Source organism: Nelumbo lutea, chromosome 2 (assembly GCF_056320005.1).
Source record: "Nelumbo lutea isolate HS-2025 chromosome 2, American lotus-T2T, whole genome shotgun sequence".
NCBI classification, from domain to species: Eukaryota; Viridiplantae; Streptophyta; class Magnoliopsida; order Proteales; family Nelumbonaceae; genus Nelumbo; species Nelumbo lutea.
In genome coordinates, this window is record NC_142685.1 from 63,734,717 (window position 1) to 63,759,512 (window position 24,796).

The following is a 24,796-nucleotide window of genomic DNA, read 5'->3' on the forward strand; positions in this document are numbered from 1 at the left end:
CCATTATGTCTAAGACTGGATTTCGATATTTTGTTACCTTTGTGGATGATTTTTCCCGTATGACTTGGCTTTATTTAATGAAATCTTGTTTTGAGTTGCTTTTACATTTTAAAACTTTTTTGTGCTGAAATAAAAGCCCAGTTTGATATGTCTGTACAAACATTGCGAAGTGATAATGCCAAAGAATATTTCTCTGATTCCTTTCAGACCTACATGGCTCAGAATGGAATACTCCATCAAACATCTTGTGTTGATACTCCATCTCAAAATGGAGTGGCTGAGAGAAAAATAGACATATTCTTGAAACTGCCATGGCTCTTTTATCTCAAACACATGTTCCTAAACAGTTTTGGGCTGATGTTGTTTCTACAATGTGTTTTTTGATTAATCGCATGCCCTTCACTGTTCTAAATGATCAGATTCCTTATAAGATTTTGTTTCCTAATAATGTTGTGTTTCCTGTTGAACCTCGTATCTTTGGATGTTCTTGTTTTGTTCGTGATGTTCGTCCGCGGGTTTCCAAATTGGAAACCAAGTCATTAAAATGTGTCTTCCTGGGATACTCTCGTCTCCAAAAAGGGTATAGGTGTTTTTTTCCTCTCTTGAATAGGTATCTTGTGTCAACTGATGTTACATTCCATGATCTTCCTTTCTTTACTGCTCCATCTACACCTGTGTGTCCACAAGAGGATGATGATCTACTAGTGTATCATGTCACCAGTCCGGACTCTAGTGTTGTTCCACTACCACCACCACCACCTTCTCAACCAAAACCACCTATTACTCAAGTCTATTCTCAACGACCTAATCCTCCTGTGACAAGTCCGGCACCGATCTCTTCTTCGTCATCGGATCCAATGCCCAGTGACATTGATCTACCTATTGCTCTACGAAAAGGTAAACGTCAGTGTACTTATCCAATTTCCACTTATGTTACCTATGATCGTTTGTCCTCTACTTCTTGTTCGTTTGTTGCCTCTCTTGATTCTGTAGGGATTCCCAAATCTGTTCATCAAGCCTTATCCCATCCTGAGTGGCGTGATGCCATGCTTGAGGAAATGAATGCCTTGACTGAGAATGGTACTTGGGATCTAGTCGATTTACCTACTGATAAGAAAGCGGTTGGATGCAAGTGGGTCTTTACGGTCAAATTTAATTCTGATAGATCAGTGGCTCACCTGGGGCTAAAGGCCATGCACAGACATATGGAGTGGACTATTTTGATACTTTCTCCCCTGTGGCAAAATTGACTTTAGTTTGATTATTTATTTCTCTAGCAGCTACATATGATTGGCCACTTTACCAGCTTGATATTAAAAATGCTTTCCTGCATGGAGATCTTCAGGAGGAGGTTTATATGGAGCAACCACCTGGGTTTGTTACTCAGGGGGAGTCTGGGAAAGTTTTGTCATCTTCGAAAATCGTTGTATGGACTAAAATAGAGTCCTCAAGCTTGGTTTGGAAAATTCAGTCAGGCAATAGAGAGGTTTGGGATGAGGAAGAGCAAATCTGACCGTACTGTTTTCTATAAGTAGTCCACATTTGGCATCATTCTACTTGTTGTATATGTAGATGATATTGTTATCACTGGGAGTGACACGCAAGGAATCTCATCCTTGAAATCATTCTTGCAGAGCCAATTCAATACTAATGATTTGGGGCACCTAAAGTACTTCTTAGGGATTGAGGTGGCAAGGAGTAAAAGAAGCATTTTCCTGTCTCAGAGGAAGTATGTTTTGGACTATTAACAGAAACTGGGAGTCAAACCATGCAGTACTCCAATGCTTCCTAACCAGCAATTCACAAAGGATGGAGATGCTTTTGATGATCCTGAACGATAGTTGGAAAGTTGAACTATCTCACAGTGACTCGTCCTGACATTGTTTACTCAGTTAGTATTGTAAGTCAATTTATGTCCTCTCCTACAGTGCATCATTGGGCAGCCTTAGAACAAACCTTGTGTTACTTGAAAGGAGCTCCTGGACGGGGGATACTGTATCGGAATCATGGTCACAGTAATATTGAGTGTTTTTCTAATGCGGACTGGACGAGTTCCAAAATTGATCAAGGGTCCACTACTGGCTATTGTGTTTTTGTTGGTGGTAATCTAGTTTCGTGGATGAGTAAGAAGCAAAATGTGGTGTCGCGATCTAGTGCAGAATCTGAGTATAGAGCAATGGCACAAGCTTCGTGTGAGGTTATGTGGGTTTCTCAACTCTTAACTGAGGTCAGTCTTAAAGTCTCAATTCCAACGAAGCTATGGTGCGATAATCAAGCTGCAATTCATATTGCTTCGAATCCAGTTTTTCATGAATGAACTAAACATATTGAGATAGATTGTCATTTCGTTCGTGAGAAAATTCAACAAAACTTGATCTCTACAGCATATGTGAAGACTGGAGAACAGTTAGGAGATATCTTTACAAAAGTTCTTAATGTACAGACCTCTTGATTCTCGTCCTTTACCAATAATCCTCTTTGTCATAAGATCCTGAAACAGACAATGATCAGGAAAGAATGAGATACAACAGTTAAGAGTATGAGGGAGTTTGCTAACAGATACCAAATTAAAAGAAAATTTTGGTAAACTCAATACGAACGACAAAGAAAGTGTTGGTGTGTGATTGATAGTGCTAGAACCAAGGACAGAAGAAATAGAACCATCTGCTAAGGTGACTGAAGAAGGAAAAGTGTGATTGGAAAGTGGAAAAGAGACTAGGATTACCTGCCATATGATCTGTTGCACTAGAATCAATGACCCACTGAGAGGAAAAAGAAAGAAGACATGTATTGGTTTTACCTGACTCAGCAAGGGCAGTGATGGACTGAGAGGAGTTCTTTAATGCCTCTTGATATTGGGTAAATTTCGCATACTCATCTGCAGAAATTGTAATGGTCTGATCTGATGATGGATGAGGAGCATAACTCGTAGTTACAACATGAGCTGACTGAGACCCTATTCTGAGAACGAGACCGGCCAGTTGATCCACTATTCTGACTGACAAGTGCATTAGGTTGTTGTACAGGTGAGGTATGGGAACTAGTATCTGTACGAAGGACCCTAGTAAAGACCTCCTTTAAAGAGGTAATCTCAGGATTAGACAGAATCTATGACTTAGCACTATCAAAATGAGGATTAAGGCCAGCTAGAAAACTCATAATAGCCATCTGTTCACGTTGATTCTGCTGAACTTTGATATCAGTACTGAAAGGTAACAAAGCGTTCAATTCCTCATAAGTGCGTTTGAAATTCATGAAATAGGTCTGAAGAGACTGATCCTGTTGTTCAGCCTGATAGAATGGCTTGCAAACATAAAAAATACGGGAAATATTTTCTTTACCAGAGAACAGAAAAGCCAAATATTCCATTAGTTCTTTTACAAACTCACAGTGAGAGACATGACCGACGTACTCATTCTCAATAGAATTACGGATTTGCAAAAACAATTGAGCATCAACTCTTAGCCATTCAGTATGAGTCTCATCAGTAGGAGGGTCCTTAGTTAGATGGTTGTCCTTAGAGATACTCCGTAAATACAAACAAACAGTCTTACTCTAGTCTAAATAATTAGTTTCGTTTAGTTTTTGTTCAATGATTTTAGACAGAATGGGGATAACACTAGGCATAGCCAAGTTCTTTTGTTCAACCGCCATCATAAACACAAGAAAATAGACTTTTGACAACCACCAAAGCCAATAAAACACACTTAAACAGAATTGGCAGCAGACGCAACACCCAAACAGCAAGAAATTACGACTGGCAGCACTGAAATATCAACTGTAAAAAAAGAACAGAGAGGAAAGACTTTCCTGATGGGCAAACAAACACCACAGGAGTAACACCGAGGCTGAGGCGATCGTCGGAAAAGAGACCGGTGAAGGTGGGTCCGTCACATGCGCCTTCACGCTCCGGCACGTGACGGAGGGGCAGAAACTGGTGGCGACGCATGTGGCTCACTCGCTGGGTTTTCGGCGATGCGACTTGGTGGGTAGGCCGATCTAGGGATTTTGCTTCCATTGGTAGGGGCGGTGAAATGCAGATGTCACTCGGAATGGGCGACCTAGAGATCGCAGCAGCTGCTCACTTGGGCAACGTAAAGAATTCAAAGCTGCTCACTTGGGCAGCAACGGGAAGAAAACCAAAAATTAATTTCAGACTGGAATTGGTGTCTCCAGCTCTGATACCATGTGATAGAACAAGAATTGGAAGAAATTGATGTCTTTCCTACTGAGAAAATAGTACATATATATACAGCCTTGTAGATACTAAAATAGGAAGAAAATCTAATTCCTATAATCAAGCTATTCCTAATTGGGCTAATATTCCATAATTACAGCCAATAATTTCGTAACCTATAATCTCGTTACAATCTCAAAAGGGGTATCGTTGCTATGATCCTACCTCTCGCAAGTAATATGTCTCCATTGATGTATCATTCTTTGAGAATTAACATTTCTTCCCGATTTCTCCTTATGGGGAGAGTACAGTTGAGGAGAAACAGGCGGCTCAAACTCAACTACCTCCTTTACCCAATCCTCCATTCCGTGTCTTTCATCGTTGCCATAAAAGCCAGTAGAGTTCAAGAGCCGTGAAACCTGACACTATGCAACCAACATCATTGGATTCGCCAGAGGCAGATCCTTCTCATCAGTTAGGTTTACTTGCTCCTATTGATATGCCTGTTCCTCTCAATGTTGATTCCCCTGTCATCAATGATCTTGATGTTCCTATTGCTAAGAGAAAGGGTGTTAGATCTTGTACCACTAATCATCTTATCTCTAATTTTGTGTCCTATGATCACATTTCACCTTCATTCCGTACATTTTTCTCTTCTGTGGACAGTGTCCCCGTTCCTAAGAATGTGGTAGAAGCTTTATCTAAACCTGAATGGACAGATGCAATGTTGGAAGAAATTGATGCATTACACAAAAATGACACTTGGGAGTTGGTGGATCTTCCTGAAGGGAAGGGACCAGTGGGTTGCAAGTGGGTGTTCACAGTGAAACACAAGGCTGATGGAATTGTTGAAAGGTACAAGGCTAGACTGGTAGCAAGAGGTTCTACAAAGGTATATGGAGTGGACTATGTAGAGACTTTTGCTCTAGTAGCCAAGATGAACTCTATCAGCATTCTTCTTTCATTGGCAGCAAATCTTGATTGAGATTTTCACCAATTGGACATAAAAAATGCTTTCTTGAATGGTGACTTGTAAGAGGAAGTGTACATGACCCAACTTCCAGGTTTTTGTGCCAAAGGCAGTGAACAAAAAGTGTGCAGGGTAAAAAAATATTTATATGGGTTGAAACAATCACCTCGGGCTTGGTTTAGCAAGTTCCACTTAGCAGTTCAACAGATGGGGTTCAAACAATGCTAATCAGATCACACTCTATTTGTGAAAAAAGGTGAAGGGAAAATTGTAGCTCTAATTGTGTATGTGGATGACATAGTGATCACAGGAGATTGGGAGGTTGAAATACGGAGACAAAAATTTCTTAGCCACTCAATTTGAGGTGAAAGATCTAGGCCCCTTACGTTATTTCCTTGGAATTGAAGTTGCCCTCTCTCACAAGGGCATTTTTATTTCCCAACGGAAATGTGTACTAGATCTACTAGAAGATACAGGCAAGTTGGGGGTAAAACCAATTGACTTACCAATTGAATCTAATCATCACTTGGGAGACAGTCATGGGGAGTTTTTGAAAGATGTGAAGAAGTTCCATAGACTCGTAGGGAGACTCTTGTATTTTTCTATGACTAGGCCTGATATTGCTTATGCAGTGGGTGTCCTTAGTCAGTTCATGCACAATCCTAGGACAACTCACTTTGAAGCTGTAGAGAGGATCCTTCGATACCTCAAGAAGATTCCCGGAGCTGGTTTGTTGTTCCAGAAACATGGACACTTAAAGGTGGAAGTATATATTGATGCTGATTGGGCAAGAGCAGTTGATGACCGAAAGTCTACCAGTGGGTATTGTGCCTTTGTAGGAGGAAACCTGGTCACATGGAGAAGTTAAAAACAAAGTGTGGTGGCAAGATCTAGTGTTGAAGCAGAATATAGAGCGATGTCTCATGGGGTTGCTGAAATCATGTGGATAAGAAATCTGTTAGGTGAATTGGGTTTTGCAGTGAACAACCCTATGTCACTCTACTGTGACAATAAAGCTGCCATCAATATTGCTGCTAATCCAGTGCTGCATGATAGGACGAAACGCATAGAAGTGGACAAACATTTTATTAGAGAGAAACTTGTAAATGGAGAAATGTGTACTCCATATGTTAGCTCAGAAGAACAACTTGCAGATATCTTCACCAAAGGTCTTCATCATGTGCGGCACAATGATTTGTGTGACAAGTTGGGCATGATTGACATCTATGCTCCAACTTGAGGGGGAGTGTAATAATTTAGTTATTTGTGTTAGGGTCTGTTTGGCTAGTTAAAGCCTTTTTTTTATTTTCTGTTATTGTACTCACTTACAGCAGGGGTACAAGAGTCTTTTCCCTTCTTATTTATGCCGCCCTATATAATATAATAGAAGTTGGCACCGCCAGTATGGTTCCATTGCTCCAAACCTTTTCTTCCTTTCTTTCTTCTTCTCTTGTCTCTTCTTCCCTTCTCTTCTCTACTTCCTCATATTTCAATCGGATTTATTGCCAAGAAACATCTAACCCAGAAACCGGTGGTCAAAGTAGTTTCGCTTCTGGGTCAGTTTTTAAAACCTTGACTTAGAGGGCTGAGGCAGAAGTGGGATGGGCCTTGGTGTATGGGTGGGGATTTCAATGTAGTAAAAAGAAGAAATGAAATGAAGGGAGGAAGGAAGGGATAGAAGAACTTTTGTAGGCATGAGGAGGTTTGAAGAATTCATAACTAATAATGAGTTGATAGATCCACCGCTGGTTGGAGGGAAGTTTACCTGGTCGAATGGCCAAATTCCAGCCATCCTTAGAAGGCTGGACAGATTCTTATTCTCAGGAGATTGGGCAGACTATGTGGGGGAAGTGGTTCTAGAACCAATGACCATCCAGTTATCAGACCCTAAAAGGAGTGTGGGGTAACCCATTACCCCCAAGGGTAGAAGCTTTTGCTTGGCTGGTGGCGCATGATAGTATTCTAACTTATGATCACTTGAAATCTAGAGGCTTGCAACTAACAAACTGCTGTTATATGTGTAGCTAGGAGGAAGAAACAATCATTTTATTCTTCTCTTTGTAACGTGGCAAACTTCATGTGGAAGTTTTTCTCCTATCTGTTTGGAGAGATTGTATTTCATCCTTTGGCCCCAGCAGAGCTATTTTCCAAGTGGCCGAAAATCAGAGGAAGTAAGAAAGACAAAATCCTGTGGAGCTGTATTCCATTCGCAGTTTGCTGGTCCATCTGGAAAGAGAGAAATAGAAGGGTATTTGAAGACAAGACAAAGAACTTTGAATATCTAATAGCAGGAGTGGGCAACATGATAACAGCTTGGGCCCTCAGTCTTCCAAATTTTGGCCAAGTGAATAAGTCTGATCTGTTAGAGAATTTCTGGAGCATTTTGGAATTGAAACCTTGTAATTTTGATTCTTTTACAGTGTAATTTCTGATTTATAGTTGGTTTGTCAACTAGACAACCATCATTTTGAGATGTACTGCTTTTTTCAATTTAATGAATTTTCTTTTATCCTTCAAAAAAAAAAAAAGAGGGTAAAGTAAGAAACTTGAGCTAAAAGTTTAGTCTGAAGCACATGATGGTATAGTAGGTGGGGATTCTGTGGTGGTTTTTAGACTTAGCATTAGGGACATTGGAATTGGAGAGGGGGAATTTTAAATAAGGGTATTACTGCAAATACAGATATAAGAAAGGGAAAACTTTTTAATTGCTTATGTGGTGCCTCTTCTAATTCAAATCAAATGTTAGTTAGGGGTGGTTGAGATAGATACTAGGGGACATAACATAATTGGGTGTGGTTTGTAACAAGATTTCCGCTGAAAAGGGAGACTTGATTGACAAATTGCATAAGGTAAAGGAAAGAAGCAAAGAAGGATTAATTGAAACAATTATGATTAGGGTGGCCCACTGGCTCAATTCCATAGAACTCTTTTCCAATGTTCCAACTGATGACATTCTTGGAAATTGGAAGGAAGTGGCAGTTTCTACTTTATACAAGACTGATATCATTCATACTTGGTCTTAGGGCTGTAAACAGATCGGATGCAGAAAAATCCGAATCCAATCCGATTATTGAAAACGTCAATCCGAATCCGATCCAAAATCTGATTGGATTTGAAGACCTTGGATTCAAATTTGAATCCTAACGGACTCAGAAGTCAGATCATATTCAGATTTAATCCCACTACTTTTGTTAAAATACAAAAAAAGTTGATTACTTTTCAATTTTATATATTATAAATGTAAATATAACATACTGAATTTATTATATATAAATTCATATATATATTATATAAAAATATATTTTTATTATTTTAAATATAATTATATAAGTGTTATATATTTAAATCAATAAATATTATAATATAATTGGATTCAGATTTTAATCAGATCCAGTGGAGTCAAATCCAAATCTGATCTGATAATTAATCGGATGCATATTGCAAAATCCGAATCCAATCTGATTACGTAATCACATTATTCAAATCTGGGATAATCAGCTTGGATGTCAGATCGGGCTGCCTAGCTTCGGGTATCATTGGCAGGCTTACTTGGTCTCCACCAAAAAAGAGGATTTGTCAAACTCAACTTTGGTAGTAGCATGGGAAACCCTGGATTATTAGGAATTGAAGGTGTCCTTTGGGATAAAGAGGGGAAGATAATTGCCTTATATTCAAGACCAGAAGGGAGGGAGACTCTCTTAGAGCAGAGGTTCTGGCAATGATGGAAGGAATGCAAAGGGCAAGTACTTTGAACATTAGGAAGTTAATCGTGAAAGGAGATTGACAACTGGTTATAAATTGGCTACAAAGTGAGGAAATGAAGATGTGGATTTACCACAATGAGAAGAAGAAATTCAGGTGGCTAACAAGAATCATGGAAGTAATTTTCAATTGGTGTAAGCCTAGTGCTAATTCCTTCGCAGATACATTAGGAAAGCAAGGGGTGGGACAAGAACCCTTTTGCAGGCACAATTGTAAGCGAGGGATTCTGTAAATGGGGAGAGATAAGAGGTTTTATCTCTCAATAACTTTATTGTATATCTTTTCTCTTTGTACTATACCATCCTTTTAATTTAATGAAAGCTTGCAGTTATTGATAAAAAAAAAATTGCATAAGGCAAAGAATAAGTGATAGTTATCAGAGAAGAAAGAAGCCTAGTCCATATTCTGTAAATGGGGAGAGATAAGAGGTTTTATCTCTCAATAACTTTATTGTATATCTTTTCTCTTTGTACTATACCATCTTTTTAATTTAATGAAAGCTTGCAGTTATTGATAAAAAAAAAAGTTGCATAAGGCAAAGAATAAGTGATAGTTATCAGAGAAGAAAGAAGCCTAGTCCATTTGCAACCAATAGAAGTAAATGGCAAAGTAAAAGTTAAAGTAAGTAAAAATGAGATCATGTCTCTTGAGTCACTGGAAGGTGACAGTAATGACTAATGAAATCAATGGTATATTGATTAATAATTGTAACAGTGAACCTTCAGAGGTGAGGTGGATGTAGATCCTGATACCCAGGTGTGAACGTAGGTTTTTTGATGGGAAAGGGGTAATACTCAATGGTATGACAAAAGAGTTGGATATAAAAATTCACAATAAAATGGAGAATGGTGATGCAAAATCTCATCAAATTGGACTGTAAGTGTATGATGGCAAACTGATGAAGGAAATGGAACTGAGGTGTTAAGGGGTATGCACCAAATCTTTCTTCTGTTGATAGAAATTGGGGGGGGGTTATCTTGCTGCTTTGGAGCTTACTATGTGTTTAGAAGAACTGGTAAGATGAAGGGTGTGGTGCTCTTGGAGTTCCAAGTTCCATGGGATTACTTGGTGGGCTTATTTTCAGAATTGTTCTCATTTGATCCACCACCAAGTTATTCCAATTTACTTGGTCTAATTGTCAGTTACCAATTACTGTAAGGATGTTGGACAGATTTCCATTTAATGGCTCTTGGGAGGAAAAAAACTGTTGTACATCTGAAAATTGGTTCAGTGGATTCCCTGAAGGCTGAGATCATGACTATGATGGATGGAGTTCGAATGGCAAAAGTGTTGATCAGAAGATTGATCATTAAGGAGATCCAAAATTGGTAATTAGTTGGCTGCAAAAGGAGGAGTTGGGTTGGTGGAATTACATAAATGAAAAAAGGAAGTTCAAATGGGTTATGCAAGGCATAGAAGATAAGCTTGCGTGGGTAAAAAGATGTTCTAATTCCTTTGCTGATGCCTTGGCAAAGCAAGGGGTGGGAAGGGATCTGCTTTTTTGGGCTGTGATGTAACTTGTATTATCCTTTCTCCTCGGAGAGAGCTAAGAGAGTTTATCTCTTTCCATGGTGTTTCACTGTAATTATCTTCATGTTTAATGAAATCCTTTCTGTTATTGAAAAAAAAAGAGTTGAATGGCGGGGATTAATATAGATATTAGGGTGGTGTTAGAGTTGGTCGAGTAAGGGTAGATTAGTCTTTTCATTATGTTTAAAGTTATGTGATGATGTGTCAATTCTGTTTTAACTTTTTTAGTTCACTTGTCCCATACTTAAGTAGGGGCATATTTGACCTTGTACTCTAATTATATTATAATAGAGATTATGGTCGACTAGTAGGGCTAATCTCTCTAGTTCTTCTTCTTCTTCTTCTTCTAAAAATTCCATTTTGACTAATTTTCCTTTTTTTTCTTTTGTTATTGGTTTTTTAGAAGCTGCAGGGGGTGGTTAGGTGTGGAGACTCTATAACTTGATGTACCTTATTAGTATAATCCCTGTTGTATATTACTTTTTCATCTTATTCTTCTTTTCTCTTTCAGCCCTGTATGGGCATTCTTGTAATTGTACATATCTTTTAATATATAAGAGACTCTTTGAGGTGGGGGTCATTATTCTTGACACCTCTAAGATTATTCTTGTTCTTTTCTCTATTCGGCCAAGAGTGTTGATATGGTGTCAGAGCAGGTTGCTCTCTGATCTATTTTCTCACTCTCTTGAACCCTATTAGAAGCAGTAAACCTCTTGTATTAGGGCTGTCTTGATCAACTCTTTTCTGCTCTTTCTTCTTTGCGCAACCAACAGGAGAGATTTCTTGAGATCTCTCTTGGGAGACATTGGTTTGAGGCCAAACTTCAGATCTGGTGTTGCCTAGATCTGATCTATTCTCCCTACAAACAACATCTGATTTGGTGAAGTTTTCGAAGGAGTTCTAATCTTCTTCTTGGGGCGGAAACACTGTACAGTTTCCTTTTTTTGGACTGCAACAACTTTGGACTTCAGATCTGGTGTCACCTAGACCTGATCTATTCCACCTACAAACAACATCTGATTTGATGAAGTTTTCGAAGGAGTTCTGATCTTCTTCTTAGGGCGGCAACACTTATAGTTTCCATTTTTGGACTGCGACTTTTTTGAACTTCAGGCCTTCAACATCAGCTTGCGATTTAAGTTTTTCTCTCTAGATCGAAGGGTTCTCTCAAGCTCTCCTTAACCCTATACTCAATTTCTGGTTTGGAGTTTTTTAAGGATTGCCTCAATCAGCATAAGATACCTCCCTTCTCGTGAAGAAGACGTCTGATGTGTTGGTAAATCACATATTTCTCTCAATCGGCTGACTCGATCAACTTATAACCCTAGATCTGGTGTTGTCCTAGGGTTTTCTTGCCTCCCATTTATTTGATTCAGACTTCAGATTCATATTTGAAAGGCCTTAGACTCGACGGTCTTAAAACTTGCCTTATTTTTTGGACTGTCATCTTCTTGATTGCTGAATTTGGTTGCCTTTGGTATCCTTGTGCTTGGACCAGTGATTCAAAAGGCGCGCTTGAGGTGTGCCTAGGCGTACATGCGAGGCACATTTTGGGGTATGCGCCTCGCCCAGGTCCTAGGTGCACCTCTTTCAAAAGGTGCGCTTGATGCGCCTTGCGCCTTAGCCTAGGCGTGTGCCTTTTTAAAAATTTGCGCTTTTTGCTGCTTTTTGAGTCTAACGGTTGGGTTGTTCATTCATTCATTGCAATAAAACATCTTAAAAGGCAATGAAAGTTATAAAGTCATTATTTTTTATGTGAGAAATAAGAATTTCAGACCCTAACATGGACTTGTTCGGACTTGCCTCGAGGGGCGTGCTACAAAGGTGACTCATGGAATCAAGAATGCAATATGTTTTACATCACATTAACTACTTGAAGCAATGCAATTAAGGAAAAAAAGAGATTGTGGGTTTTTTCATGCTTGAAAATGCTTTATATGTTAGTTTTTATTTTTAATTTTTTATTTGAATACACTTTACATGTTATGTTTATGTATTTTAATTTTAGATAATAGGTTTTTTAAATCATTTATTTTAAAATTTATGTTTATATTTTTATTAACATTATGTTTAATATTTTTTAAAATTTTTCATTTTTTAAAATTATTTTGGCATTTTTTTTGGAATTTTGACTTTTTTTTTGATTTTTTAGTTTTTTTTTGTAATTTTGCACCTTACTTAAAAAGGTGTGCACCTCGCCTTGCACCTCGCCTTGCGCTTTTAAAACATTGGCTTAGACTGTCTTGACAGTGTGGCCGACCAGAAATAAGAGGCAGAGAAGAGAAGAGAAGAAGAAGAGAGAAGGGAGAAGAGAAGAGAAGAGATTGGGAATGGAACAGTGTTGGCGGTGCCAGCTTCTATTAGTATATATAGGGCGACTAAAATAAAAGGGGAAAAGACCCTTGTGCCCCTGTGTAAGTGAAGTGCAATAATCAGAAAAATAAAAAAAGACATTAATCAACCAAGCAGACCCTACCAAGACAAGACTAAAAGACAAGAAATAAAATAAACTATTTCAACACTCCCCCTTTAGTTGGAGCAAAGATGTCAGTCATGCCCAACTTGTCACACAAATCATTATGCCGCACATGATGGAGACCCTTGGTGAAGATGTCTGCAAGTTCTTCTAATCACACTTTATTTGTTAGGTGACGACCTCAGGGTATTACCATTCTCCTACTATATGCTGATGATATGTTGATTGGGAGTGATGCTAAAGCCATTCGTGAATTGAAACTATTACTTCATAATTCCTTTCACATGAAGGACTTGGGGCCTCTAACATATTTCTTGGGACTAGAAGTACATCGCAGTGATCAAGGGTATTTTGTTTGTCAGCAGAAGTATGCCTCTGACCTTGTTAAACTTGCTGGTCTTAATGATGAAAAGCATGTTGATACACCTATGGAGCTAAATCTTAAGCTATCTAAATCTGAAGGTCCATTACTTCCTGATGCTGCCTTATATCGCCAGCTTGTGGGGTCCCTCATTTATCTCACTATGACTTGGCTTGATATTTCTCATGCTGTCCAGGTTGTTGGTCAATTTGTTTCTGCTCCTTGTCAGCCTCATATGACTGCTGTTCATCGCATCATTCGATATGTTAGAAGCACAACTTCCTAGGGACTGTTCTTCTCCTCCTCCTCTCCTATTCAGTTGAGAGCATATGCTGATGCGGTGGGCTGGTTGTCCAGACACTCATAGGTCCATGTTTGGGTGGTGTGTTTTTATGGGTGATTCACTCATCTCTTGGAAGTGTAAGAAACAACAAACAGTCTCCAAGTCTTCCACTGAAGCAGAGTATAGGGCCATGTCTTCAGTTTGTAGTGAGATTGTTTGGTTACAAACTCTCTTTATGGATCTTGGCATTTAGGTTCCTACGCCTATTCCTCTCTATGCAGACAATACGAGTGCTATCAAGATTGCATCTAACCCTGTCTTCCATGAGATGACCAAGCACATCGAGGTGGACTGCCACTTTATCCGAGATCTCTTCACTACTGGGTCTATATTGCTTCCTCATGTAGCCTCAGACATGCAGGTTGTTGATATCTTCACCAAAGCTATGACTAGAGTTCAACATCTCTTTCTTATAGACAAACTGATGCTTATGTCGAGGCATCAGTTTGAGGGGGGGTGTGGAGACTATAACTTGATGTACCTTATTAGTATAGTCCCTGTTGTATATTACTTTTACATCTTATTCTTCTTTTCTCTTTCAGCCCTGTATGGGCATTCTTGTAATTGTACATATCTTTTAATATATAAGAGACTCTTTGAGGTGGGGGTCATTATTCTTGACACCTCTAAGATTATTCTTGTTCTTTTCTCTTATTTGGCCAAGAGTATTGACATTAGGAAGTGGGGAAAATTATGAGAGATTTTTTTATGGGAACTGGGGGAAGGAAAGAAGGACCACTTAGTAAGATGGGAAACTGTGATTAGAGCTAAAGAAAATGGGGGATTGGGAATTGGAAAGGTAGACAAGAAGAATGTGGCATTAATATTACTAGTGAAATGGCTGTGGAGGTTACCAAAAGAGACGAAGAAACTTTGGCATAATGTGGTGGCTAGCATTCATGAATTGGAGGATAATGGATGGGATGCTGGATTATCCACAAGGACTATTCTTGGATCTCCTTGGGAGGCAATTCACAGTATTCTTCCTTTTATCAGGTACAATGCATGCTCGGGTAACAATGCCCTAATTTGGAAAATATTTGGGTAGGGGAGTCCACTCTTAAAGGCCAATTCCCTTCTTTGTTTAGGCCTTCTTTCAAGAATGAGTTGATGTCTAAGTTTCTACCCTTGTTTTTGCTTTTTCTAGGTCTATTTGGAATTGGCTTTCAGAAAGGAAATCTGGGATTTGGAGGTGTACAAGGACTGCTATATTATGGATGGTTTGGGAAAAAAGGACTGCAAGAATATTCAAAGAAAAAAAGGAACCAAGGAGGCTATAATGGAATGTATAATGATTAGATCAGTGTTTTGGATAAAATCTTTGGGGATTTTTAATCCTTTCTCAGTTGATAATATCACAAGAAAGTGAGGAGAGTTGGCTTCAACAAAAAATGTTATGGCTATTAGAGTATGGGAACTCTCGGAGAATGGATTTTGGAAGCTGAATTTTGATGGAAGTAGTATGGGGAATCTGGGACCTTTGGGGGTGGGAGGAGTTATAAGGGATGAAGAAGGAATTGCGAGAGCAATATATTCGGAGTCAATTAGTGAAGGAGATTCTACAAGGGCTGAATTGTTGATGGCTCTACAAGGGGTTCAGCAAGCTAGCGAATTGAACATTGAGAAACTTGTCATAGAAGAAGACTCTAAGGTGATAACTAGTTGGTTGAAGAAGGAAGAAAAGGCTTTTTGGAAGTATGGAAGCGAATTGAAGAAACTTAGGTGGCTGAGAAGAAATATGCAGGTAAAAATTCAATGGGCTCCAAGATTTACAAACAGTTGGCCCGATAGTTTAGCTAAACAAGGGGTGTATAGAAATCAAATGTTTTGGGAAAATCTAGAGCTTTTTTGCTTTTCAGATGTTGGACTTCTGTTTCATCAGATGCCACCTCAATAACAATGAAATTACAAATTAGATCAGTGTGTAAAACTCCTAATCCTTTATGGTATTCTCCTAACTATTTTCTTATTTTTGTTTGAGTATTTGCATTGTCGTCTTGTAGTAGTCTTTTTTATGCTTTCACTGAGATAACTCATTTTCCTGAATCATTAAAAGTATGTATTAAAGTTGGGTTCACATTTTAGGTTCCTTTTTCAATCTCAAAGTTCATAGCGGATGGGGTGGGTGTACGCATACCAACTGAACAGTTGCTTAGAAGTCTCATTACTACCCTTTTGATTCCTCTGATATTGGGGAAGGTATTGTTTTCTTTTCTGTTGTACAACTTTATGTATTAATGTTGTTTAAACTTTGCTGAAATGAAAGGGAAAATGCTATGGTTTGACTTTCACTTTTTAGAAAAAAATTCCTTTTCATTTTCCCCTTTTTTCTTTTATTTCCCAGGTTAAGCTAGTTATTAATATAGACTTCACCCCAATGCTATTTTTTTTTCGTATTCCTCTAATAAAAGTTTAACAGTTAGTATTACTGACCAAAATGGGAAATTTCAATTTAAATCTTTAAATCCTGAAATTTAGAGGTAAAACATATATACAAGGTTTAAAATGTTGGTATTAGCAGATATACCAGTCATTGAAATAACGGCAACGTGTCAGAAATGTCGAAAATCTCATATGGAAATATTGTAAAAATTATAGACATGGTGGAAACATTGTGAAATATGCAAAAATATAGAATGATATTTTATGAAATGATAAAAGAAGCAAGATATAGTTTAAAGATTCCCATAATTGTTTTTTTGAGCTTTTTTTAAGGGTGAAGTGAAGTCATATTTAATGGGTTAGAAGCAAGATATAGTTTAAAAAAAGCCTAAAGGGAAAAAGCGCCAAATGCAACAATAGGGCTTATTTTGTAATACACCCCATAATTGTTTTTTTTTGAGCCTACATCTTTGTTTTTATGGTGCAGTGCAGGCTAGTATAGCTTGCCTGATCTTTTGTGTAGTAACTCACTGTACAGGGTTATACTTGTACCATGATTAAGTCAATGAGTGCAATACCTTATCCCTCTCTCTCTCAAAGAAAAAAAGAGAAAAGAGAAAAGATTATATTTTACTTCCTGATATTGCACAAGTGTTTGGCGAATTTTCATTTTTATCTTTTTATTTCTTTTCTTTAATGATTCTTAGGTTGTGATACTGATACTTGTTTTCAAAATGCAGGTATTCCGAGATTTCTTCAGTGGTAAGTGTTGTTCCAGTACCCATTTTCCTTTTGACAACTTCCTGCTTCTTGTTTCTGTATAGGATTAACCCTAAAAGAAACATGTCAAGCTATCTTATCTTGTATGTATCTATTGACTACCACAACATGTTTTAGTGGCTCTATATTCATATTTGGAACATAGGTGGGCACCTGTATTAAATCTAGGGATGCAACATGGGTGGGCCTGGATTTTTCATATGTTTAGTCTTAAATGGGGCCTGGGCCAAGTATTGGGCTTAATGTAGTTGAAATTCTCCAAATCAGGCACCTGAAATGAAAATGCAACCCTAATCAAATTCACGGAGTGCTATGTTTTGAGTATTGTGGCATCTCTGGAGGGGAATTTTAGGCCCAAATGCCCAATCATGTTGTACCCATTAAAGATGTAACAAGATTTCATGGCATAGTGGCAATGGAAGTAAAGGGAGTGAGAATGCCAATTAAAATTAATGTTTTAAGGTGTGCTTAGCTTAGTTTCACAGTTTAGGCTCATTTTATGGCCTTGCCAAAATCCATGTGTACCTCACCTAACCTGGCTTGTTATGTTTTGATGAATTAAGATGATTCCATGGCAAGTATGGATGACACAGTTGTAAAACTTATTGGAATCTCAGAACCAGGGTGGAAGAAAGTAATTCATTAAGTGATAGGTGGAGCTAAGCAATGGCAGGCTTCTTTTCTGGGAGAGGACTCAAACAGAAGAATTTGTTATCAGGCTGATGAAAGGGGTCATATGCAGACTGGCTCTGAAAGCATAGGGTGATGAGGAAAAAAAGAAGAAGTCACCCAACAAGAAAAGCTAGAGATAAAACATGTCAATACCCCCCTCCTGAATTTTCCCAGTAGACCAAAAATCAGAACCCAAGGACCCTCTTTGAACATTAGGAAACTCGGCTAAAACGTATAATCATCAACTAAGGCCCAATTTCTGAACAATGTTTCTCCTTGCTTTTGGACTTGTCTTCAAAGATTCTTCTGTTTCTTTCTTTCCAAATATACCAAGACACAGCAAAAGGAATACATATCCAAAAAGAAAAAAATCACCTTCTTAATGCCATGAAGCACTTTTTTCTTTTGTTGGGCTTGGGCTCCATTTTGGTGAGCATGAAGCACTGGTTAATGTGAAAAAATTTCTTTAGGGTTGCCAGGACTCGAAATGATTTTCTTAAAAGCTGAAAAGAAGTATTCCCAAACAACCTTTCTACAGGGCAACCGAAACAGTGTTGCAGTACATCTTCAGCATTAGAACCACATAAATAACATCTGCTAGCCATCGTAGTTCCACTGCTTAAAAATGATCTTGAGTAGGAAACTATCCAGAACCATGCAAAGGCCTCAACCCTTGGAGGGATTGGGTTACCCCAGATTCCTGTAATAGGAGATTGATCAATCGGATTTCTAACTAGGGCTTTATAAAATGATTCCACAGTAAAGCAACCATTTCTGCATTCCTTCCACCGTCTCATATCAGGCCTGTCTGGGCTGATCTCCACTGTTTGAAGCTTAGACAACAACTGCGCACATTCCTCCACTTCTCCGTCAAAAAGCGGTCATCTAAATTTGGGACACCACACCACGATACCTTGCCTCACCTCAAAACATTGACTAATTGTAATATTTTTATGACAACCTTAAAAATCTTGGACAGATTTCACAATTTTCCAAAAGCAGCCATTTATCCTCCCAAAGCCTATTTTTTTTACCATCATCAGCCTTGAATTTTGTAAGATTTAAGAAAGCATTATGAAACTTAGTAATATCTTTCCTAACAATATTGCCATATGTAGCTGTCACTTCTCTAGAGTCCGAATCAAATCTGAACACACCATATTTATAAGCATTAACCTTCGTAGTTCCTCCAAAGAGATCCTCTCTCTCCATGCCAAATCTCCACAGCCACTTCCCTAGCAAAGCTTTGTTGAATAATCTCACCCTTCTTATCCCCAAACCCTCGTCTCTTTAGGTCTACAAATTTAGTCCCACATCACAACATGACACTTCTTTTCTTTCACTTTGGTGTTCCTAAGGAAATTTTTTTACATCCTCTCTATAGAATCAACCACAGATGCCAGAGGCAGAATTTTAAGGAAGGATAGTAAATAGGTGAGTTAAATAGGATACTCTTGATGAGAGTAATCCTACCTCCAAAAGAAAGTTTCTTCCCTTTTAACCAGCCAATCTATGATTGGTTCTACCCAAAACAGGTTGGTGAAATCTTGAGGATTATGGGCCATGAACTTCTTGAAAGTATTGATTTAAGATTTTTAAGAGGGGGTATTAGGAAGGGGGAGGCACATTAGAGGAGTCAAGAAACCGATAATGTTTGATGTTGGTTTGTCAGGTTGATGGAGGTAGTTGCTATTGGTGTTTGGTTTTTGGTAGGTTTGTCCCCTTGTTGGTCTTGGGATTGGATTTTGTGAGCTGAAGCTGTTACAGATGGCCTTTGGTTTCCTAGGACTACTTAGAAAAAAGGAAAGAAATGCAAGAAATAAACGCAAAAAAGAAGAAAAGGAAACTGATATCTAGGAAGTAGGGGGTTAAATGGCTAATTGTGAAAAAACCAAGAGATAACACCCTGCTATAAATAGACATGCAATGAAAGCACCCGAACTTCACAATCCCTTGAGAAAATAAAAACCTAAGATTACCATTTACAGAAACCCACAAACACCCTACTCCCAATAGGAACATCAAGTCTAGACTTCCCTATGATATTGCCCCCTTCCCTGAGCTCTACAACCCCAAGCCTCCCTTTGATTTTGCAAGATGAAACCCATCAACAACTTCCTGCTCTCTTTTTTCTTTTTTTTTTGATCAGAAACGATAACTTTCATTAGAGATAAATTAACCTGAAATACAGAATTCAACCCTTATTAGAAAAGGTTGATCCAATAAACATCAAACATTACAGCACTGCCCAAAAAAGACTCCCTTGCAGTCCCTTGTTTTGCTAGGGCGTCAGCAAAACCATTTGCTGATCTCCTTACTCACTTGAACCAAACACCCACCTCCCTTGTTATGCTAAGAATTTTCCTTATCAGCTGTTGATATTGCCAAATTCCCAGCTGCCCTGATTGCATCCACCCAATTACCAACTTGGAGTCTCCCTGTATCTCAATCTGTTGTAGCCCCAACTGTTTGGCCAGTTTTACACCTTGATGTAGTGCCAAGATTTCCGCTCTTAAGGAATCTCCAACTCCTATTGGACCTGAAAACAAAGCCATTATCTTGCCTTCATTATCTCTGAAAACACCTCCTATACCAGATGGGCCTAGATTACCTATAGAGCTTCCATCAAAGTTCAGTTTCACCCTTTGTTGTGCCGGTGGGGACCAAACTTCCTGTATCATAACTTTGGAAGTAGTAGTAGATGCCCCAATACCCCAACTTCTATAAATGTTTTCAACTGAGAAATCCTTAAAAAGATCACAGAATTTCAACCAATGGATAACCTTAGTAGTTATTCCACAACCTCTTCCTTGGATCTACATCTGCCTTTAAAGATCCTATTGTTTCTTTCCCCCCGCACTGACCACAATACTGCTCTAGTGGCTCTCCACATAATCCTTCTGCGAATCGTTGGTTGCCTGTAAAAAGTTGGATCAAAGAGGTTCACCACTCTTGAGGAGGGAGTCCACCTGTAGCCAAAGAGATGAGAGAACCAAGACCAAATAAAGAACACAAAGGGACATGAGATTAGTAAATGTGAAATTGTCTCACCAGAACCCAAATAGAGGCAACAAACATGGGGGGAGAGGCACATATTTGGCCTCTTTTTCTGCAATAAATCCAAGGTGTTGATTTTTTGGAGTACCACTTCCCAACAAAAGGCCTGAATTTTAGGGGGTACAGGGCTACCCCACACCTCCTTTGAAGGAAAGTTCCCTACAAGGTTAGAGGTCTGAAGCAAAATTTAATAGAACGAAGAGCAATTGAAAAAACCAGAAGGGGAAGGTTTCCAAATTCTGCTATCTCTACAGGACTGATCAAGAAAGACTTCCCCTAACTGAGTGATCAAATCATCAACCATCCCCATTTCAAAATCCCTTAGACCTTTTTTCAAGCCCAAATCCCAGGAGTTATCAACAAACACTGAAGAGATCACTTTTCCTTTGTTTTCAGACAAGGAGTAAATAGAAGGAAATCTATCTCTAAGGGAGTTTTCACCAACCCAAACATCTTCCCAAAACAAGACTTTATTTTCAGCGCAGACATCATATTTGAAATAAGGAAGCATAAGAGGCAAAATACCTTGAATAGCTTTCCAAGGAGAACACTGAGAATCCCCAGGGTTGAGTCCTATATCCCAGCCGTTATCTGCCAATCCATGAATACTAACAATCACTCTAGACCAAAGTCTGTCCTGTTCCATCGGTAGTCTCCAAATCCATTTCCCCAGCAAAGCCATGTTTTTTAATCTTATATTTCCTAACCCAAGACCTCCATCATCCCTACTCCTAGAAATCACCTCCCACTTCACTAAGTGATCCTTCTTAGTATCCTCTGGTTCCCACAAGAAATCCCTCATTATCTTCTCTAACTGGTTAGCTACTTTCATTGGTACTCTAAAGGTAGACAGGAAATAAACTGGTAGGTTGGCTAAGGTTGACTTGATTAAGGTTATCCTATCCCCTAACGAGATGTAATTCCTCTTTCAATTTGCTAACCTCTTGGAGAATCTTTTAATTACAGGGTACCAAAAACTCTCAACCATTGGGTTCCCTCCTAGTGGTAGCCCCAAATATTGTAAAGGCCAGTCCCCCACTTCCCACCCCACAATCCTAGCTAGGGAATCCACCTTCGCTCTGCCTAGATTGAGCCTTGCCACACAACTTTTTCCCCAATTCACTTTAAGATTGGACTTCCTTTCAAAGTGAAGCACTAGACTCTTTAAGTTCCGTAATTCCCTTCCTCCCCGTCACAAAACAAGATGACGTCATCTGCAAATTGTAAGTGTGTGACCACCACCTCCTCCCTACCAATCCTCCAACCTCTTATCAAATTGTTAGCATCGGCCCTCGAAGTCATGGCACTCAACACATCAGCTACTAGGGTAAAGAGGAATGGGGACAATGGATCTCCTTGCCTAATACCCTTCTTTGTAGGAAAGAAACCTCTAGCTACACCATTCACCAATATTGAGAAGTGACATGAAGAAATGCATCCCTTTACCCATCTGCACCATCTCTCCCCAAACCCTCTCCGCTTGAGAACCTCTAGTAAAAAATCCCAGTCCACCATGTCATATGCCTTTTCAAGATCCAATTTTCAAACCAACCCCTTTTCCTTTCTCCTCCTCTTCACCTCAACACATTCATTGGCAATAAGTATTTGATCTACAATTTGTCTTCCTTCTACAAAGGTCCCTTGATACGGTGAGATTAGAGACGGGAGGATCTTTTTTAATCTTAGCGCTAAGACCTTAGAGATGATCTTATACATGCTTCCCACCAGGCTTATAGGTTTGAAATCCTTTGGTTGGAGAGTGTCATTCTTCTTAGGAACCAAGGCAATAAAAGTTGCATTTGCTCCCGAGTTAAATTTGCCTCTCTCATAGAACTCTTCAAAAACCTCCAACAAATCCTCTCTAATTATCTCCCAACAATCTTGATAGAAGGCCATTGAAAAACCATCAGGCCCAGGAGCTTTAGCTCGATCCATGGAGAAGATTGCATTTCTCACTTCTTGTGCCTCAAATCTTCTTTCCAAGATCCCAATAAGACACTATCTTCCACCCTCCACTCCAAGTCCTCTAAGCTCTCACTAGGTCACCTTGGGTTGTGATACACTAATTTGAAGTGATTAACCAAAGCTTGAGCTATATCATCTTCCCTTGTCACCAATTGCCCATCTCACTCCAACTTTGAAACAGAATTCTTCTTTCTCCTCCCATTTGCCAATGAATGAAAAAACCTTGTATTGATGTCCCCTTCCTTTAGCCATTTGCACCTGGATTTTTTCCTCCAACTTATCGCCTCCTTCCTAAGATCTTCCAGTTTCTGTTTCAAATTCTATCTTTCCACCCTACCCTCTTCCCCCAGTTTCAGTTTCTAGTCCATCTAGCTCCTGCACTCTCTGATTGATTTCCACTTTCCTTTGCTCTAATCTACCAAAAACCTCTTTATTCCAAATCTTGAGTCTAGCTTTTAGGAGTTGTAGTTTCTTGTAAAACCTATAGCCCTTCCATCGGAATTCCACTTGGTCCACTTCCCATCATTCTTTTACCTTAGCTAGAAACTTTGGATGAAGTAACCACATGTTTTCAAACCTAAAAGGGCACGGGCCTCCATCTAGTCTTTCTTGAGACAACCTGATTGGGCAATGATTTGAAATAGGTCTCGACAATGCTGTAACACCTAAAATCCCTTATTCAGCTTCCCAATCCACTGTAAAGAGGAACCTATCCAAATGACAAGAAGTAGGGTTTTCTTGGAAGTTTGACCAAGTAAAATTTGCTTGCTGAAGAGGGAGGTCCTGCAATGCAAAATTCTCAACAAAAAGATTAAACTTCCTCATGCTAGATGTAATCCTACGACTGGGGTTATTGGACTCGTTTAAGAATCTTATTACGTTGAAATCCCCACCCAAACACCAAGGGCCATCCCACAAACCCCTAACAGCTGCTAGTTCTTTCCAGAAACCTTCCCTTTCCCTGTAAGAGGTGGGACCATAGACATTAGTTAGCACCCAAGCCCATCCATCTTCCTTTCTCTTCAATTTTATTGACACCAAGAAGTTCCCAATTAATTCTTCTTCACACTCCCAGTCTTCATTTCTCCATAAAGTAATAATTCCCCCTGAAGCTCCCCACGGTTGTACAAAGGCCCAACTCAAATTTCTTGTTGACCAAATGCTCCCCACCCATTTCTCGTCCACCTCAGACAATTTTGATTCTTGTATTAAGACCACGTCTAGCTTTTCTCTTCTCAAGAAGTCTTTGATCACTTGCCTTTTCTTTGAACTCCCCAAACCTCTTACATTCCAGCTTATTAACTTCATGGACAAACAATTCAGGTAACCCCAATCAAACCACCCTCTTTACTCCTTTTTTCTATCCTTCCTACCCCCACTCGCTTTATCATAAACCACCCCACTCTTCAACCTCTCCACCTCACTCAGCCTTTTCTTCCTCTTCTTAGAAAGCTCTCCTACCTTCTTACTAGACTCTTCCACCTTCTCAGTTCCTTCTAGTTTCTTACCTGACCCCTTCTTCTTTTTCCGTTGTCCTTTTGATTTTCCACTGTATCCACTTTTCTCCACTGTATTGGGAAATTGAATAATCTCCTCCTCAACCCTACCCTCTTTCACATTCAGCTCCTCTTCCATTCTGATTCTAAATAGTTCCAAGATCAACTCCCACACTACCTCTGCCTTTGAATTTATCTCCCACACTACCTCTGTCACTTGTCCCGAATCAAATGAATTGGCAGGCTTTAAAGCTGGGCTGGAATCACCTGTAGGCTAGACACACACAGGACTTGGGGAAACAGAGTTAGTAACCAAAAACTGAACCTGAAAACAATCCAAACCTTGGGAGGAAGAAGACGCAATATGAGTTGCTGGAATAGCCTGAACCCCTTTTGTTTGACTTTCGCTGGGAATTGGAGCCTCAAAATCAAGATCTGGATTGATTGCAGTAGGAAGCGGGCAGTTTATAGCTCTGCTTGGAGGAACCAGATTGCCAGCACACACCGTACAAACACCCATTCCCTGGTCTTTACAAAGGATTGGATCCCCTTTTCTCCCTGTTTCAGTTTTCTCCTCACCCGAGCCTGTTTTCTTTCTTTCCAACTCCTTTCTAGGCCAAACCAACTCTCCTGGAAGTGTACAAGCCTCTTCTTCGAACAGTAACTTTAATCCTGGGTCATTTTCCTCCCTAAACCTTGAACGACATTTACTCTGTATACTACATAGCTGGACTCTTCAACATACAACTCCTCTTTCAGAGACTCATCATCTACACTTACCCGGTCTGAAGCAGAATCCTCCTCTTCTAACCTCGTGCGATTATA

General features: G+C 39.2%; 1 protein-coding gene across 6 annotated transcripts in view; it reads left to right on the forward strand.

Annotated features, from left to right (window-relative positions):
* LOC148871176 (Sodium Bile acid symporter family) overlaps positions 1-24,796 on the forward strand; it is a 43,799-nt gene that overhangs the window by 13,780 nt on the left and 5,223 nt on the right. For 4 of the 6 annotated variants that reach the window (XR_016107577.1, XM_088971524.1, XM_088971523.1 and 1 more), the window contains 2 exons: positions 15,705-15,818; positions 16,742-16,763. Coding sequence is in view for 5 of the 6 variants with exons in the window: in XM_088971524.1 (XP_088827650.1) it covers positions 15,705-15,818; positions 16,742-16,763 (136 nt within the window). In the remaining variant the exon portion in view is untranslated. The remainder of the gene's footprint in view (positions 1-15,704; positions 15,819-16,741; positions 16,764-24,796) is intronic. The other 2 variants (XM_088971525.1, XM_088971526.1) reach the window with 1 other exon arrangement.